The sequence below is a fragment of the Polistes dominula genome, unplaced genomic scaffold (genome assembly GCF_049000335.1).
Source record: "Polistes dominula isolate Pdom_NZ unplaced genomic scaffold, Pdom_raw_medaka contig_373, whole genome shotgun sequence".
Classification (NCBI taxonomy): Eukaryota; Metazoa; Arthropoda; class Insecta; order Hymenoptera; family Vespidae; genus Polistes; species Polistes dominula.
Window position 1 is genome coordinate 3,370,264 of NW_028300899.1, and position 20,121 is coordinate 3,390,384.

A 20,121-nucleotide genomic window follows, 5' to 3' on the forward strand; every position below is an offset into this window, starting at 1 on the left:
CGTCAAGGATTTGTTTCTGCAGGCATATTTTTTGATATTCCTTTTTGCTCCATTTTTTCTTTTTTTTTTTCAAATAACAAAATTCATTTCTGGATAAAAAGGTTGATAAATTGTCGACGTTCAAATTTCTGTGAAAAAAATTGAAATTTATACGTTTTCTAATTCACTACTCATACTTATGTCCTAAAAATATATATCTAAACAAGCAACCACCCCCCCCTAAACGAGGTAAATACGTAACTGGAAATACAACGGTGTTGGTTCCTCCCTCTGTTTCTTGTTTTCTCTCTCACAAGGTTCAAAATATTACCGCTACGTTGTGGAAAATTTTGTAAATCCACCGTGGTGAACTACGGTGGCTTAACCTTTGCGTTATATGAGGCAAAACGTTCGTAGAATATCCTCGAGAAGAATACTGTCTAGGAATAGTTACGAACTCAACTTCTTCTTCTATCATACACATTTTTACTTCACTATAATATATAATAATAATAATAATAATAATAATAATAATAATAATAATAATAATAATAATAATAATAATAATAATAATAATAATAATAATAATAATAATAATAAAACTAACGAAGACGTGATAAACTTGACTCGTTCGTGTTAAGAATTTTTCCAAAAAATCCTAATTGAGTCAACATTTCCTAATTCGAATTTTGCACACGTACAAAACGAAAAATTTGAGCAGACAAATTTTCACAAAACACATATGACATAAAAATATTTGTAACATTTATTTTATATAACGAGGTATCCTTTGGGAAAATAGTAAATTTCCCGTGTAAAAAAAGTAGCACGTTCAGTTTGAATGATATATAAAATATTATGTCAACGCGGTTCTCAAGGAATCGAAGGTCTGAAAGAGTGAATAAGAAGGGAAAAAAACTTGATCGTTCAACGATCCATGGTATAATCCTTCAGTTCACCATCTATCACACTCGTATCATCTACTTTAAGTCTCGCTGTCACGTTCGACACACTTATGTTTTTCTACAGATGTAGAAAAGTAGAGCAAATAAAAGGTTACAAGAGCAGCCCTTCCCATACAAAAAAACATTGAAAATGATAACTTAAATTTATTCAAATCAAATGTAACAAATTCACGAGAAATTTTATCCATTAACATATTACATCAATTTAAAAAATGTGATAGAAAATCTATTAATTCAGTTAATTTCAATTGGAATGTACTCGTGACAGTTTATTGGATAACGATGAGTAAATATATGTGAACAAATTCGTTTTTGATTTTATTTCATTATTGACGCACACAAAATGAATACAAATTTGTAGTAAAGCGTATTTTCGACGTTATGGAAATGGTATCTTCTATCAAATTCACTTTCCAAACAGTAAAGAAATGAAAGTATCCGAGAGGGTCGTGATTCGAATCGATAGACGAGGTCGAATGGCACGCGTGTGAGAAAAATCAGGACAATCTATCAAGATTCGGGACAGGTTGTCTGTGTGTCGTGCGGTCTCACGTAGGTTAACATTGCGTGCGAGGCATCACGATGCATCAGAAAAGACGAAGGTGAGGACCCAAGCTACTAAGCCTTCGGTATTTTATTTTCTTTTGTTATTTTTTCTTTCGCGAGATCACTCAGTATCGATCGAGCCGTGAAATCGAGCGTAATAAACGATCTCATAACGTTTCTTACAAAAGGTAACAAAAAAAAATCTAAATCTACTTGGAAGAGATCATTCGATAAGCGAATGAGTGATGGAAAAGAAACATCAATCCGTATCCGGTACATCAGAGGAGAAAAACGTTTATCGCAAACGACGCCATTCTTACAGCGAAGCAATGGCCGATGAAAATACGATCGAGTCTAACGATTTGCAACTCACGGAACGTTGTCAATCTCGTATAAGTTTAGGTACGAATTCATCGTTACGTAGAAAATTGAAATCTCGTGATAATTCGAGTTTTGATTCGGTAACATGGTCATCGATGAGTTTCGATTCTAAACGTGATTTAATTAGAACAATTTCGGCAGATACCAATAGATCCTGGAGTGAATTTGAATTATCCGAGATATTACGTTCTTATCCTGATATTGTTTCGAGATTGATCAGATGCAAGTGTTACGTTGGTACGAATCAGTGTCGTTATCGTTATCAGTGTTGTCATTGTCAACGTAGAAGGATATCTTCGATCTCTAGAAGAGAATCCTTTGGTAGTTTTAGACGAAAGGACTCAGGTTATTCTGTATCGACCTGCCAAAGTTTTCTTCCACCATCGTCAGTTAGAAACTCTTCTATTGGTAGCGTTTATCGTATCGGTTACTACAACAGAGTAGACCCGTCAAGTGATCAGAACGAGAGAATCGTGAATAAGGATTTACCGATTCAAAGGCGGTATTCCGATCAAACGCATTTCGTTCGTCCCTGCCAGATCGAATACGCGGATAGACGGAGGTACTCTGAACAGACACCGAGAGATAACATCGTTGAATGTTCCTCAGCTAGTAGGTGCAATAACCACTTGAGATCGAGACTCTCGTCGAGATTTTTAGCGAAGGCGGGACAGAAAAGATCTTCGTTATCCTTTAAACCAACGACGAGTTACGACGATGCCTCTGTTAAAAAAGAAGAAGAAAAAGAAAAAGAACACGACGAGATTGACTACGAAAAGGACGGAAACGATTCCGGGATTTCAAGTGTTCCTGACAATCGTAGAAAGAGTAAATCAACGATGATATCTGCACCAACGGTCAATCCTAAAATGTTCAAAAGACGTTTCTCCGAACAATTGATATTAGAAGGTGGACTCAGTGGTCTGCCAGATTTCGATACACTCGTAAGACCTGAACAAGACGACATTGCCGAGGACGAGGAAGAAGAATCTTTAACCGGTATCAACGCAAGAAAAAGACTTACTTTGAAAAAACATTACTATCCCGAAGGTGGTTGGGGTAAAACTATTATTCTCGTTGGTGTATTAGTACAATTACTCTCTCATGGTTTGCAACTTGCTGCGGGTGTTATACTAACTCCGATGATCAATCATTTCGAACGTGATGTCAGGGATGCAGGTATGACGAAAATAAATCTATTCGAATACTTAAGAATCATTCCGAATTATTACACAAATCGTATTTGTAAATATGAAATTAGGTCTCATATCGTTATAAGATATAAAAAATAGAGTAATAAGTTATTACATTTTGTTAATTAAAAAATATAAGCCTAATAAATTAGTACTAATATGGTTTTGTTTTAAATCCAATTTTTAATCGTTTATAATGCCACAGTAGAAACTCACGTTTTCACGGATGTAAAGACTCCTCTTTTCTCTCAAACGTACACATACACAATTACGTACATGCACACATAATTGAAGTCGATCGAGAGTGCATAGAACGAGCAACGATTGGATGCACCTGCAACAGCTGTCGTCCAAACGAACGGTACTTACCTACCGTAACCTAGCAAACTCGTGGCTTCAACTATCTCCTTTCTCTCTCTCTCTCTATCTCTCTTATTCTCTTTCTATCTATCTATCTATCTATCTATCTATTTCTATCTCTATCCCTTTCGTTCGGTATCACGTATAATCGTATCCGTACTGTTAACCCACATGTATTTATACGGGAAATTACAGGAATAGACGTCACGTTCAATGGAAAACATACCGCAGATCCCAATCTTCCACGAATCGTAACACTCTACAATCGATTGCGTACGGCCTTCCGAGAATAATTTCCAATATCGATAATAAAAATTTACATACGTTTACGTTTCATTTCCTTATCTGATTATTTACAAATTATCCAATTAAACGTACGTGTTTACAATTTAACAAATCGAACTTTTAATTGATACAAATCAGTTAAGATGATAAATTAAAATAAATTCAAATAGAAGTATTATATTATTTAAAGAAATTTGTGATGAAATTTTGTCCGCGTTTCAAATTATCTACAAATGAAATTGAGATTTGTTCCGTTTTTTTTTTTTTTTATTTTTTTTTTCAAACGAAATCTCTTCTCGTGTATTAGAATAAAAAAGAGAGAAAAAGAGTAAGAGGGGGAGGGAGAAAAGGAAAGAAAGAAAGAAAATCTTTCCACTTGACGCAATCCCGTCTTATTAACGTAAACTCTCAGCCCTAAGGCTCATCCCGCGAAAGCCTGTTACGCTCATCGTCGCATCTAGGTTGAAGTAGATTAGGGGACGAGCAGAAAATTAAATCCAGACCTAGGAGTAGCAGCAGCAACAGCAGCAGCAGCCACCACCAAGCTTGCAATAACATCGTACCCAGCTGCATCAAGTTAAGGATTGCATGTGCGTCATCGGTGCATGTACGTACGATGTACTAGACTCCTTTTCAAGAGACACGGGAAATCGTTAAAGTAGAAAAACTCGTCTAACCGGACAGATGTGTATATACGTTATATACGATCGATCTGCTGATCGTTTAGGTGAATCCTCGAAGATTAATCCTAACCTAGTTTCGCGTTTCTATTACAAAACGTATAGAAAGAAAAAAAAAGAATTATCTTTTGCTGAGTTCTGTCGGTGACACACTGATATTCGAATGAATTGTGAAAGCAACAATTTTGTTAAGTGCTCAAATATCCATATTCATTTTCAAGGATCTTCTTTTATCATTTTTTAATCAATTCTTGTTATATCAGGAAGATGGGTTTGGAGAATGGATTACTCATTCTTCGTTTGATCAGTTCAATTTATTGGCACTAAAATGAATAAAGAAACGTTATACATAAAGTTAATATGTTGTTGATAATTACAGGAAGGAATATATGCGTTTTTCAATCTATAAAACCGTGACCCAAAATATTGGGTCGTATTTAATATTTAAATCATCACGAAATGATAAGCAAATGCAAGAAAGTATTTGATTTATAAAAAATTTTCAGAAAAATTTAATAGATGTATCTTTTTAAAAATATATACAATTATTCCATTAGTGTGTCGGGTTACGAAAAATTGCATTTAACAAATATTTGGACCGCGATACCATTACAAGTAAAATTATTAAGCTAAGCAAAAGACTTGAGAAATCTTAAAAGAAAATCATATCAATGAGATCATCCTGCTAAATGAAATCGTCCTATTACTATTATTTTAATCATTAATCACGTAATTTTCAATTGTTATGGAAGATTTAATGAGACCACGATAACAGATCTGTTATAATCTGATTTATTATCTTCCACGGATATTAACGGTATAAAAAAAAAAACTTATACACACGCAATCGATTTATAATTCGTGTTCTCTTCATTACTCTTATTCGTTCAACTTACATAGCCTGGGAACAACAACAACAACAACAACAACAACAATAACAACACACGTGTAATATACTCGATAATGAAATGAATTTATTTCATGGGAATCAATTAATATTCTCTTTCATTCGTTAAATGAAAAATAAAATGCAAAGTGAACTATGATTCGTATGTAAGAGCAGGTTATTAAATTTATCATTAAAAATTCATAAGGGTATAAATAATTCAATGGTATGCCATTGTGTATACACTTTGAATATCAATTACTATCGTGAGTCATAATTCATCTATAATAAAATTCTAACTTATAAGCTTATCATTTAAAAAACGTTTGCTATCATGATCAATTACCGACAGTATTTTTTTCTCGAGTCGGTAAATCGAAATTCTTTCTTATCACCGAATGAAAACTTACCGACACTTTTTGAGAGAAAAAAAACTTAGTCGGTATTTTATAACATTTTTATGGAAAAGTAAATATATATAATATAATCCCCCTCAAGATGTAATTCGAGTGGAAAAGTTCGAACGATCTTTTTGATGATATACGACTAAAGCAGAAAAAACCATAAGATTTATATGGAATCGTAGAAAGATCAATGAAGTCTCGTCAAATGCATTGAACATTCAAAGGAAAACCCATAAAACGCAAGGAAAAACAAACAGTATCCAATAGCAAGGAGAGTATAAAACGAATGATAGAATATTTCAACGAATCTTAGATAGGTACTTTTGATGTCTGAAAACCGATATGAAAAGTCATCGGAAAGTAAAGCATGCACGTAGATAAATCCATTGGTTGAAAGTTTGACATCGTAAAAATGAGCGAACCTTTCTTGGCTACTATCCCTTTTTTATGTTTGTGTTCGTAATATCCACACGTTCGTGATTTCATTGTTCATATCTTTTCGATGATATAACGTGTAAGCGTCGTAAAAAAAAAGTTTTTATTTCAACAAATCAAATAAAAAAAAAGGAAAAGAACGGACAAGCAAGTAAGAAATGGTCAAAAAAAGGTGTCACAAATTTCTCGATCATCTTTATTCTCAAACTCTCGATACACAAAAAGGTAATAAGATAAAAATAGAGAAAGAATTTATCGTTCGATCTGAGATATATTTTTTGAAAAAACTAATACAAAACATATATATATATATATATATTATATATCGTGTAAAAATCGTGAAAATATCGTCCATCTAAAAATTCGTAATAAAAGCTTCTTTCAACATTTTCATTGCTTTTAAAATCTGATGTTTGTTTGTTCTGATTTCAAATAATAAAAATAACAAGAGAAATAAGTGTTCGCTTTACTGCGAAGCAAGAAATCGCGTTTTTAAAATCGTAAGAAAAGCACTTTGCACCGAGAACGTAAGAAAACTACAATCAGTGGAGTCCAACGTAAGCCAATTTCACGCGGGGGTGAAATCCTACGAGTAAGTTTGCGTTATTTGTACTTCCGATTTCTCGTTATGTCGTTGTAGTTTCCTGTCTTTCTTTCTTTAACCGACAATTTGCCACAGAACGGATCACCATTGGGGTTTTTCAATTCCCATTAGCGATATTCTCGCTAAGAGTTTAATTATAATCTTTCCAACAATTCTATTCTCTATTCTCGATTTTAAATGAACGTTTTAAGGAAAAATACGATTTCAATTAACCAAACGAAACGAATGTTTCCATATCATGAATAATCCTTCAAATTAACAATAAACAATTTTTTAAATGTACAAATATACATTTTGATACGATTAATTTCATTGAAATTACATTTTACTAAATTCCGCTCAGGATACAGAAAAAAAGAAATAACTACGATAGAATTGTAAATAAATACTAATTTATCCCTTGAAAAACAATATATAGTTATAATCTATAATAATCGTAATTATTTTCATTATTATTTCAACTATAAGTAAAAAATAAAAAAATATTACTGCGATTCAATTCAGAATGAATAAGAATTACTTTTCTTGGGAATAAATTTTGTTGAAAAATAACTTCCTTTTAAATTCTATTATAGATTTAACGAAGAAAAAAAAGAACTAACTGTGATATGACTTAAGGGGACCTTCTACTCTGAGCACCTAAAAAAAAGGCTATTTTCGCGAATTTTTTCCAAGAAAACTATAAATGATATCGATCTAAAAGTTGTCAGGTTTGTTAAATTGAGTCTTAAACTATATAAATGAATTTTTATTTTTTCATTTTAATTAATTTTTTATTGCAAAAACAGTAGTATAAAAAAACACCTTAGAACTTTAGTGCTTTGGTAGCTCCATCAGAACTTGAGAATGGCTTACCTGAAACATAAAAGTAAAATGGTTTTATATTCTGTATGACTTCAGCTACAAAGTGACAGTTTTATATAAAAATTTTATCAATAAATAAAAAAATGGTGGACAAATTACAAAAAAAAACGTAATTTTGACCTTTTTTTATTGTTTTTGACTAAAAATAAATAGTAAAAATTAAAATATAAGAAAAAAACTCTCCGTCACTTTGTTACAGCTCATGTGTAGAATATGTGGATTAAATTTTATAAGAATCGGTTTACTGGTTCGTGAGATACGATGGAGCTAGTATTTCAAAACATAGTTTCGAGATAAACGCGTTTAAAGTTTTTTTCTACTCAAAATCGTTAAAAATTCTTACCTAAACTTAATCTGCGATGCCTGGACCGTACAATAGACCTTCTTCTTGTTCATATTCTTCAATTTCTTCCAGTCTTGCCTTCTTCCACTTTGATCTGGCATCTTTTGAGCACTCAGAGCTTCGACGGTTCGCAGATTCGATACGTCGGTCGTCGCGTCTTTTAGCAAAGTCGATCGCTCCTGGCCCAAGTTTCATGCCCATCGTTTCCATTATCTTCATCACTGTTTGAAATCCTTCGTTAAAGATACATGCTGAAACTTTGCACGCAATTTCAACAACTTTTTTGCCGTTAAACAGGTGTTTAGGTGCCATGTTCCATACGCAGTTATTAAAGCTTTCATTATTATTCTGCGTAGGTCCACCTAAACATCTTTCCAGCAGTTCTGTCTTAGTCAGATCCTCATAAATAGCCTTTAGCACTTTCTGTACATCTTTAGAAAGTGCCGGAGGATGCTTGTATTTTTGCTTCAGTGCCTTAGTTTTGAGGTACTTACACCAGTCGATGGAACACGTATGGTAATTATTATCTTTTTTTTTTTTTTATGAATCGTGAGATATTATGATACCTTTCTATTTGTAAGGAAAGATACAGTCTTCGTCGAAAGTGTACGAACAAATTGAATTGAAAATAAATTAAAATGCAAACAAACTTTGAAAAGGGTTGAGAACATGGGAATCTGTTATTTTATAAAATTCAACTTCAATGATCAATTAAACATTTCTCATTTCTTTTTCTTTTTATGAAATAAAAATGTTTCCTTGTCGAAGATATTAGAATGAGAATTGAAATGAAAATAATAAGGAAAATGTAAACACAACGCGGAAAAGGAAGAGGCAGAAGAAGAATATGAAGAAGAAGTTGGGGTAGGGGTTGGTAAAGGTGAAAAGTTGGGGTTGAGTTATTCTTTTATTTATTTATTTTTTTTTTTTCAAGTCGAGTGATATTAATAATTAAACATACAAAGTTTGAAAGCAGGCCCTTGGATGGCCAATCGCCGGGCAAAGGATGACAACTAACGGCCGATCATTGACGTTTTCTAATGGCCCATAGAGGGCTGAATATCCAAATGATAACCCCGGCCCATTAATGGTAATTGATCATTGGCCCATTAATAGTAGTTATCATCGGCCCATTAATGGTAGTTATCATCGGCCCATTAATGGTTGTTATTATCGGCCCATTAATAACAGTTATTATCGGCCCATTAATGGTTGTTATTATCGGCCCATTAATAACAGTTATTATCGGCCCATTAATGGCAGTTATTATCGGCCCATTAATAGCAGTTATTATCGGCCCATTACCGGCATTTATTATCGGCCTATTACCGGCACTTATTATCGGCCCATTACCGGCACTTATTATCGGCCCATTACCGGCACTTATTATCGGCCCATTACCGGCACTTATTATCGGCCCATTACCGGCACTTATTATCGGCCCATTACCGGCACTTATTATCGGCCCATTACCGGCATTTATTATCGGCCCATTACCGGCATTTATTATCGGCCCATTACCGGCATTTATTATCGGCCCATTACCGGCATTTATTATCGGCCCATTACCGGCATTTATTATCGGCCCATTACCGGCATTTATTATCGGCCCATTACCGGCATTTATTATCGGCCCATTACCGGCATTTATTATCGGCCCATTACCGGCATTTATTATCGGCCCATTACCGGCATTTATTATCGGCCCATTACCGGCACTTTTTATCGGCCCATTACCGGCACTTATTATCGGCCCATTACCGGCATTTATTATCGGCCCATTACCGGCATTTATTATCGGCCCATTACCGGCATTTATTATCGGCCCATTACCGGCATTTATTATCGGCCCATTACCGGCATTTATTATCGGCCCATTACCGGCATTTATTATCGGCCCATTACCGGCATTTATTATCGGCCCATTACCGGCATTTATTATCGGCCCATTACCGGCACTTTTTATCGGCCCATTACCGGCACTTATTATCGGCCCATTACCGGCACTTATTATCGGCCCATTACCGGCATTTATTATCGGCCCATTACCGGCTTTTATTATCGGCCCATTAATGGTAGTTGATCATTGGCCGATTAATGGGCCCAGCAATGGGCCACGTATTATTCAAATTATTAGCCCATTAACATCATCATAATTTAATAATCTATATATCATCATCTTCAGACAGTTATATATTTCTCTATGTCTGATCCCCCGAAAAATATACCTGACAATACGAAGGATTATACAGATTACAATAAAAAAAACTGCTTGAATAAACAATGAAAGAGAAAGGGATTGAACAAGATAAGAGTTGTCCGTGCGCGCCGAACGCTCAGGAAAGCGGTCCGAGGTAGTTACGTTCAGGCACCAAAAATGTAGTTAGAGACATCGGATCTTTTTGAAATTTTAACACAATATTTCTACATATATATACATTCGAAAAATGTAAAAAAAAAAAAAAAATTTTTTTTAATTGCAGAGTAGAAGGTCCCCTTAAAATCATTATTAATCTCTTTATTTTTTTATTTTTTGTCTTTTTTTTACAATCTGTCTCTTTCTTATCATAAGCAAGGTAAGCGTTACATAGTTAGAACTGAAAAAGCTGAAGAAAGTTTGCAGTCTAGTAGCTCGTAAGCAAAGAAGAACGTACTGAGGGAGTGAGTTTATGTGGTCCCGTCTAGAAGGTGTGAACCATAAAGATAGGTTTTACGATCGTAGTGCGAGCCATGGTTGTACTCGGACGTCCAAAGACATATCCCATGGTTCCGTTGAGGGAGGAACGTCCCGTGCGTTTTCGTCGTCACCGATGCGTATATATATATATATATATATATATGTAGATATGTATATGTATATAAAACGTTCTGCGACTACTCTTCTCTTCCACTGAAAATCGTCAGAGACTAAAGGAGAAAGTATATACACGACGACAACGACAACGAGATCGAATGAAGATCAGAATTTTTTCATTGCTCTCCAGGGCGCACTTTTCATCTTCTCGAACGATTCACGAGACTCGATAGTTAATTTTTCTATATTATATTCGATTTCGTCGAACAATTTTCATTATTCCGATTTGATTCTATAAAAATTGACACTGTCAACGAGTTAACATTTAAATGGGTTCATTGATATTTAAAAATGTCTCTCAGATTTTGTTTTTTGTATTGTGACAAATTTTAGTCATCTCACTTTTTGTAATTTTTTATTAATTTATATTTTTAATATTTTTTTAAATTTCAATTAATAAAATTTCAGGTTTGTCATTTCAATAAATTTAAGGCTTCATGGTTTTATTTTAAAAATAATTCTAATTATTGTAATTATTGTTCAAAATAATATTTATAAGTCGTCTTTAGTTTTCGTCATAACAAAAAATAGAATAGAAAATAAATAAATTGAGTAACAATGGAATGACAGGTCCAATAAAAAAATAAAACGTTTTTGAAAGATATAAATTAATATCGATTTTGTAACCAGATATATATTTCATGAAAGGATCATATCTCGAATTAAAGTAGATAGATAATAATATGATAGAAAATATCTCTTAAAGTGTATATTTTCTTTATACTCCGTGATGTTATTTTTCTTTCTCATTTACTTTCGATAAAGATAAACAACGGGAATAATATTCTATGTTAGCAGTTAGAGAAATATTTTGCAATTGATATACCTATATACAAATAACGTCGAATCATTCACCAAAAAAAAAAAAAAAAACAAAAAAGAAAAAGAAGAAATGCAAGTACGCATGTTATACTATTTTCTCTCTCTCTCTCTCTCTCTCTCTCTCTCTCTCTCTCTCTCTCTCTCTCTCTCTCTCTCTTAGCTGATATTTTTCAGTCGTATATTTTAAAGAGTCTCGCTATTCGTCTCGTGCATAACTGACTGAGTCACATACAAACGATGTCCCATTATTTTTATACTTTTCTTTTCTGTCTCGTAAAACTTTATCGAAGCTATCCTGAATGCGATAGTGTGTTCCTCGTCAAATTTACTTAAATTTCGTATACTTCAAAAGATGTTTACTTTATTTAATTTTATTTTGGCAAAAATATATAGTTTTGACAAATTTAGAGTCACTCAAAAAACAAATTACAAACTTAATTACTTATATTTTATATTTATAAATTATTTCAACATCACCATAATATATGCATTAATATGAAAATAATAACATTATTATTTTCTTTTAAATATATTATCGTATTGTGTAAAAATTTACATTTTAAATAACTCATATATTATAATAATAATAATAATAATAATAATAATAATAATAATAAATATAAATACAAAATAAAATCAAATCAAAATATGATTATCATAGGAAAGAGAAACGCAGGGATGCATTTATTCTGTTCAAAAGGAATCGAAGGGGAATTTTGAGGAGGTCAAGGGTCACATCATGTAATCCAAGTACTGTGGATATCGTAAAGTAAAGGTTTTCCTCTTTTCTAAACCTTTTCTCTCTCCTTCTGTTGTTATTCTTTCTTCTCTTTCTTTTTCATTCTTACAGAACGAAATTTCATTGTGTACGAATGCGAATAGTGGTGCTCTTCTTAATGATCACCATAAACGCGTCCGTACGTTGAATCTTTACAGGATGGCGACGTTCGGCCTGTGTTCGAAATCGTCGAAGAGTCGTCGTCCTCTCTTTCATCTCCTCATCCTCCTCCTTCTCCTTTCTCTCTCCTCCTCCTCGTTTCGTATCCAGCGAATCGAGTTTTACTTTCATTCGGTGAAAGTGGTAGCCCGAAACTCTGCACGACATTATCAAAGTCATACTGCACTTTTTTCCATTTCTCATCTCTTCTTTTTCTTTCCTCATTCTTCTTCTTTTCTTCTTCTTCTTATTTTCTAAATCTTCTTCTTCATCTTCCTTTTCTTCTTCTGACTTTGAAGTTTTCTTCCCGAGTCTCTGAGTGAGTCTTCTGATTTTTCTTCTTCTTTCTTTCTTGGGCTATCATCTCTCTTTTTTTTTCTTTTTTTTTTCGAAATGGAATATCCAACAGAAGTTTCGAGTCAACGCACGTTCTCTTCCCACTTCGGAAAAGATCAATGAGATACTTTGGGATGCTCTATGCTTTTCCATGGCGATGCGTTTCTTTCTTCGATCTTATGTTAGACAATCTCGTTCCATTGAGATTCTTTGGGATTTACTACTGTCTGCCTTGCAATAAGACTATCTCTCTTTCTTCCTCTCACTTTCTCTTTCGAATTACTCACGTAGAAAAATACCCCAGCAAAATTTTTCCCCTCTTCCGAATCTATAATTTTCTTTTTCTTTTTTTTTTGTCCGATCTGAAACGATAAGATGTTTAGAACAAATTTATCGTAATGAATTTGTCAAACCTTTTTTCTTTTCTTTTCTTTTCTTTTACAAATTCTAAGATCGCGCGCGTAGTTGTTGCATTTACGAGAGAATCTGCTCAACGAGATGTGCATTGAAATTTTTATCTAACTAAATTACGCGTTTTTTCTTTTTCTTTAGAATAAATTTGAAAAGACAAAAATAAACGTTCAAGTTGCATCGATGTTTAAAAAAAGAAAAATTGTCAGGAAATTTTCAAACCGGAAATGCTCGACCAAAAAAAAAAAACACTTTCGTTTTCCTTCCCTTTGAACAAACTTTAAATACATATCCGGCCATTACGTTTCTCGCGGTTTCGAGGTAGGGCGCAAAATTGATCGAACCACATGAAAAAACGCGCGCCACCCGCAAATATTCTTTATGATTTTCGGTGAGCTAATCTTCTGTGCCTTAATGCACGAATCGTAGTTTGCAATCGAGAATAATTCTTATCGACCTTAATGATCAAATATCGAAAATAATTAAACTATTAATAATAAAATAAATTTGTTATTTCTTTACACGCAATAAAACCTCTTCGTAATGCAATATATCACATAAAAAAAAAAATGTATACTGTAATTTACAAAGAAAAATTTTAAAAAACATATATACATAATTTTTATTAATATTAAATACCAAACGTGTGTAAATGCAAAATATAAATTTAAAAATATAAAAATCAAATTGAATAATTTATGTACTAAATTCAAAGTATATGATTAAATCTAAATAACAAATATATATTTAAAAAAAAAAATAAAAAAAATAAAAAGAGAATTATGATACCGTTCTTGTTTATAATCAGGTATATATACATATATATATATTTGTATAAACTCATACTGTAGTAAGCATTTCAGGGCTGTGGTTAACGATACGAAACCATGCACGGTGACTTTTTACGAGAGGCAATCATCGAGTTGACATACGGTTATATGAAGAAACGATCGCCCTGACGACGACGAAAAGTAACGACGACGGAAAAGAACGATCCTCTCAACAGGGGTTGGATATAATTATAACCGTATAATTTATATAGACGACTCTTTGCAACAACGTGCCTTGCACGTGGCCCCTCTGCCTCGTGACTCGGAAAAAGTCAAATCAAAAACAAAGTAAATAAGAAGAAAAATTAGAAATAAAAGAAGAAATGGGAAAAAGAAAAAAAAAACATTTTTTTCTTTCTTTTTTTTTTATGTCAAAACGAAAAGCAAAATGAAATTGAACATACGAAAATGTCTTTTCCGTTTCTTAATATCCCACCCTGATTTCTCTCCCCCTTTTTTCTCGCAGTTACCTTAAAAACTGTATTTTGTACGTTGAAATAAATTTCATGATTTTTCAGAAAACGTCCTCGTAAATTCGTTGAAGTACGAGCATCAAAGCTGACGTGCAAAAGACGGCGACGATCATCGTATCCTTTCCCTTCTGTGTTATTTTTTTTTTTATATATATATATATATTTTTCTTTCAATCGTATTTTGCAAACTTTGTCGCGCGAAGTATTATTTGCTTTTTTAAGAGTACGCCTTTTAAAAGTAGAAGGGAATTTTGATCGTACGCCAGATATTCATCAGTCGAACTGGCGCCAATTTTCTTTCTCCTTGTGTCATCATATTTTTTTTTATTATATATTATTATTATTATTATTTCTTCCTTTTTGTATTTATTTATTTTTTTCGAACATTCCCATATCAATCATGTACATTAATTAGAAAGAAATTATTTATCAAATACATTTGAGATTATATATTTTTTATATAGAATCTCAAATGATTTGATTAAAAATCAAAACAACAAACAGCTGTTCGTTTAATTTTAAAAAACGTTTATTTTCATGTTCACATACATATACACAAATACACATATACGTAAGAGTATGCGTAGAAACTTAATTAAGAACAAGAGTTGATCAGCTGTTAACCGGAAACATCATCGTACTATCACTTTCGAAATAAACGAGCAGGTGTTACGATCACAGTGAATCCAATGATAGAAGTTAAACAGGAATATCTTATTGGTTATAGGAATGACAGAAGTGTGTTGGTGGTGGTTTTAGAGTAGTGGTAGAGATGTTTTCACAAGGGGGAAGGATAAAAGGGAGGGGAGAATCGGACTGAACAGAGAGTGTCTCTCGTCGAAACCGCATCAGTCGGTGGTACCGCGCGAAACCTTGCGTGTTTCCACGAACTATATCTCTTGCGGATTATTTTCCGCATAGTTATTATTAACTGACCAATAATAACATTAATTACATCAATCTTATCGACTTATGATTAGATATTTATCAACGAACGTTCGTTTTAACAAATTTTTTTCTTTATCTTTTATTTTTATTTTCTTTAGTTTTATTTTTTTTTTTTGGTCATCGAAACAAAATTCCCGAACAGAACAAAATTTTGATTTGCGATTAATAAAACGATTTGTAAGTAATATAATTTATTTTTAAATATTTCGAAGACATACTTACAAACAATATAGTTCGAGAATATTATTTATTTGTAGCATAAAATTTGTTTAAATAAAATTTCAAAAACGGAAGAGAAAAAAAGAAAAAAATTAGGAAAAATTGACAGATGCAGGATTTTAGATTTGATTTGTATTTATTTTTTATTTTTATTATCGAATCGATAAGATAGAAGAAAAAAGAGAGAGAGTTAGTTGAAGTAAAAAAAAAAACGTGAAATCGTAATCGAAATAAATCGGCAAGATGTTGGTGAGAAAATTATCGAAATATGTAAAAGAAGAGAAAGAAGGATCAAAGAAGAGAAGAATTTTAAGGAAGAAATGTTTAAAGATCGAGGACACGGGCACCTAATTATTCATTTGCCGCAATTAAGCAGCAAAGAAGAAGAAAAAGGTGTTGTTTTACCTGTGATGTCGATATCTCGAGCGAGATCATGGCCGCTCTTGGACGCTGACGGGAAAAGAAATAATTGTCTGGATGGGGATGAGAATTGTACAAAAAATAAGAAAAAAAAACAAACGGAGGAAAACGAGGAAGAGAAGAAAAAGAAATTCAATGAAAATAAGGATGGTGGAATTAACGAAGGTAGTCCACAAGTACAAGCAAGACGTCTCATGTGTAGACATTATTATCCTGAGGGTGGTTGGGGGTGGGTTGTCACAGTCGTAGGCACACTTGTTCATCTTCTTGGACCTGGTCTTCAATTGTCTGCACCAGCTACGTTAGCTTTACCTGCTACCGTCAAGTTTTATCATCATCCTTTACACACCGCAGGTATTTCTTACTTGAATTTAACTTACTTTTGTTCTAATATCTTCCTGAAGTTCTGTCAACTTATCTTACCAAAGTTTTTCTTTTCAAACGTAAGTTAAAATGTTTCCTAAATTTCCTTTCTTAGATCTTAAGTAATCTTTCTAGAAAGATGTTCTTTTTTGCTAAATTAATTTAATTAGTTTTTTTTTTTTTAATTCGTATAAAACGTTATGTTATTTTTTTTTCAGATAAGTAAAATATTATATTTGTGTATAATATATTTAGATATTTTTTTTTTTAGTTCTTGAAATATTAAACGTAAATTTTTCGATACATTTCGTAATCTATCAAAAAGTATTTTATATAAATTTTGTCTGATAATTTAGCTCGTATTTTATAAAATTTATAATAACTATCTTTCATCAGTAAGACAAATATTTTTTAAGATATGTAATATAATATATATATTTTTTTACATTATACTATGTTCATTATTTTAAATATTTATATTAAATTATGAATATCATAATATTCAAAAAATAATATTATATTCATAGTTAATAATTTGTAACAATACCAAAAAAATATTTGAGACCAACTTAGAAACATTTTAACTGTCCATAAAATTAATTAAAAACTGCATATAATTATCTATGCATTTCCCAACGACGCAAATGGGGTTAACATGTTAGCATAATATTTTTTAACTAACAAAGGTACCAATTATAATATACAAGTTGATGTACGTTAAAAGAAAAAAATCTAAACGAACAGTGTGTTTTATGAACGAGGTCTACGATGCCTAACAGGCTAGCTGTGGGCGATTATGAAAGAATTACAAATGATTTATATGCAATTTTATGTTAAAGAAATCCTTCGAACGTTGGTTTTTCTTAAATGATAACGTAACCTTAATGTATAATATGATTAAAAAATAAAATAAATGGAAGGTTTAGCGTTAGATCAGTGTGTGTGCACTCAATTGATTAGATATATCGAAAATGTTCGGATACAAAAATAAAAAAAAAAAACCAACGCTATTTTACGCGGGAGGTAAACTCAACGAAGATTCTATCCAATCGATTCTATATCGAGATATAAACTCGAAAGGTTCACTCGCATGATAAGCGGACATTCGTATGCCGTAGAAAGTAAAAAAAAAACACACACAAAAGAAAAACAAAAAGAAAAATCCCCAAGAATATACATATACACCTACAATGTTTCCTACAATTCTCATGGGTTGCTTACGAATTCTCTATTCAATGATAAAAAAATAAAAAAATAAAGAAACTATAATACGGCAGTATTGATCCGACGCCTTATATTTTTTTATTTCTCGAAAATTTTTGTCCACGTTCAACGAAGCATTTGTCTAATATCGATTAGGAATAATCAAAAAAAAAAAAAAAAAACCATTTCCATTTGCTTCATTGACAAATCCCATATCAAATATATGATATAATGTGGTTGAAAATTATTTTTATAAGAGGATAAAAAAGGTTGTCATAGGGTCCAAAATTTATTGCTAGTTTTAAATATTACTAACTTAAGAAATATTTTCTTTTTTTCAATATCATAGTATCGTTCAGTATTTTATTAAATTAAAAATAAAATAATAAAAAAAAAGGGGTACGATAGAGTAAAACAATATTTCTCTAGGAAATTTTTGTAAGATACAAATTAAAAATGAAAATAATTAAAAAAATATCTCTACAATACGATTAGACATATTTTTTAATAATAATTTATTATAAAAATATATTTAAACATAAAAAGTTCAAAAAAAGTTAGATACAATACATAAAAAAAAAAGAAGAAAAAAAAAACAATGTATCTTTTTCAATTTTTTGGAAGATGTGCAGATGGGTCGGTTAAGCCCTAAATCTATTTCGACCTTCGCATAGAAGATAAAAAAGAAAAAAAAAGAATAAAAAGAAGAAGAAGAAGCAGAAAAAAGGTAAGATGTATTCTGTAGAGTGAGCGTCGTTGGTGGCATAAATAAGGATCGGTAAGAAGGTCCTCCAACTGCCTACGCAAGTCGAAGTCAATGAGAGTGCAACGTCCGAGTTTATGGTAGAGAGAAAGGCGTGGAAAAATCGAGCTCGTAGATCTCCTATTCGAGCGAGCAATGCACAACTCGCGTCTCAACTTAATTGGTAAAACGAGTTCGATTTAAAACGGGCGTTAAATCGAATCCAGAGATTTCAACCCGAGATTGTCTCATTGCATTTGGAGCAGATTCCTCAGCGCGAACTTTTCGATTACTTCAGTTATCACGAAAAGAAAAGGAGGAATGAAAAAGAGGGGGGAAAGATATAAACGTTTTTCTTCGATACCAACAAATGAAGAACTTTCATCTTCTTCTTTTTTTCTAGAACAATTTCTTTTTTTCTTGCTCTTATTTTAAATCAGAAAACGAATGAGACTTTTATTTATCTTCCTTGCAATTTTGTATTTTAAGATCGATTGCAACAACTTTTATTTTTCTTTTTCTTCTTTGGTGCTCCGTTGGAAAACGAATGATTTCATTTATCTATGTAATTTTATTTTCAGACCTATTACTTTTGTTCCTTTTTTCTCTTTTATAATTAAAAAAACAGGCAGTTTAATTTATCGTACCAATTTTCTTTTATTTATTTTAAATCGACATCAATTTATGTATCGCGTATATTTAAATTCGACGATACTCCAATTGTATGAAAAAAAAAGAAACAAAAAAAAAATAAATGAGATGTTTGTAGATGTGGATAGGAGGTGCCAATGTATATAAAGATGCTAAATTTGTTCTATCATGCAACCGGAAATTACCGAGTAAGCGACATCGCCCAGGATTATCTTGCTTTTCGAGCGTTCTAATCTCTTAAACACATCGCAACACGAAAACTTGCTTATTTTGAACTATAATACAAACTCTCTCTCTCTCTCTCTCTTTCTCATCGGTGTATGAACGATATTTGAAAACTTCTAACATTTCATATGAAACAAGATATTTAGTATTGTACGTAGAATTTTATTGGATATATAAATTCAATCATAAATTGTGTAAGAATAAATAAACATGAATCAATTTTAAACGAAATAAATTCGAATAAAGAAAAATATCATTAATTAAAATATCCTAAATCAATTTTCGATTTACTTTATTTCTACAAATTTTAATCTCAATCCATTTGAACTGATGTGAAAATTGTTGAAAAATTTTCAAGAAATATAAAAAAAAAAAAATGTATAATAAATCGTACTTCTTTTAAAAATAAATTTATCTAACGTGACACTACTCGATTTCAAAATGGAATTGAAGAATAATAATTTACAGTAAAATCTCGATTTAACGTTTATCATCTTCGAAATCCTTCTGAGCATTGGAATATCAACGAAAATAAGTATTTCTTCGAATCCACCCTTTCCATAATCCCTTCTTTTTCAACCACTCGATCGCATTATGGTTAGGTAACATATGAGGCGAGACTTTTTTGAGAATAGGATCGTCATATCGAAAGTACTTTAACACTTTTATGAAAAATATTCATCATGTTTCCTTTAGACAGCTTGATTCTTTCTTTTGTTCTTCTTTTTTTTTTCTTTCTCTTTATTTTGCTCATTTTTTTTT

At 31.9% G+C, this 20,121-nt stretch overlaps 2 protein-coding genes across 2 annotated transcripts in view; both read left to right on the plus strand.

The window, feature by feature from the left end:
- Positions 1 to 20,121, plus strand: part of LOC107063699 (uncharacterized) — a 59,374-nt gene that overhangs the window by 2,030 nt on the left and 37,223 nt on the right. The gene's annotated exons all lie outside the window — the stretch shown is intronic.
- Positions 8 to 3,201, plus strand: LOC149033471 (uncharacterized). Its single transcript, XM_089177693.1, has one exon. The coding sequence runs from the start codon at positions 1,736 to 1,738 to the stop codon at positions 3,161 to 3,163; it is 1,428 nt and encodes a 475-aa protein (XP_089033819.1). The 5' UTR covers positions 8 to 1,735; the 3' UTR covers positions 3,164 to 3,201.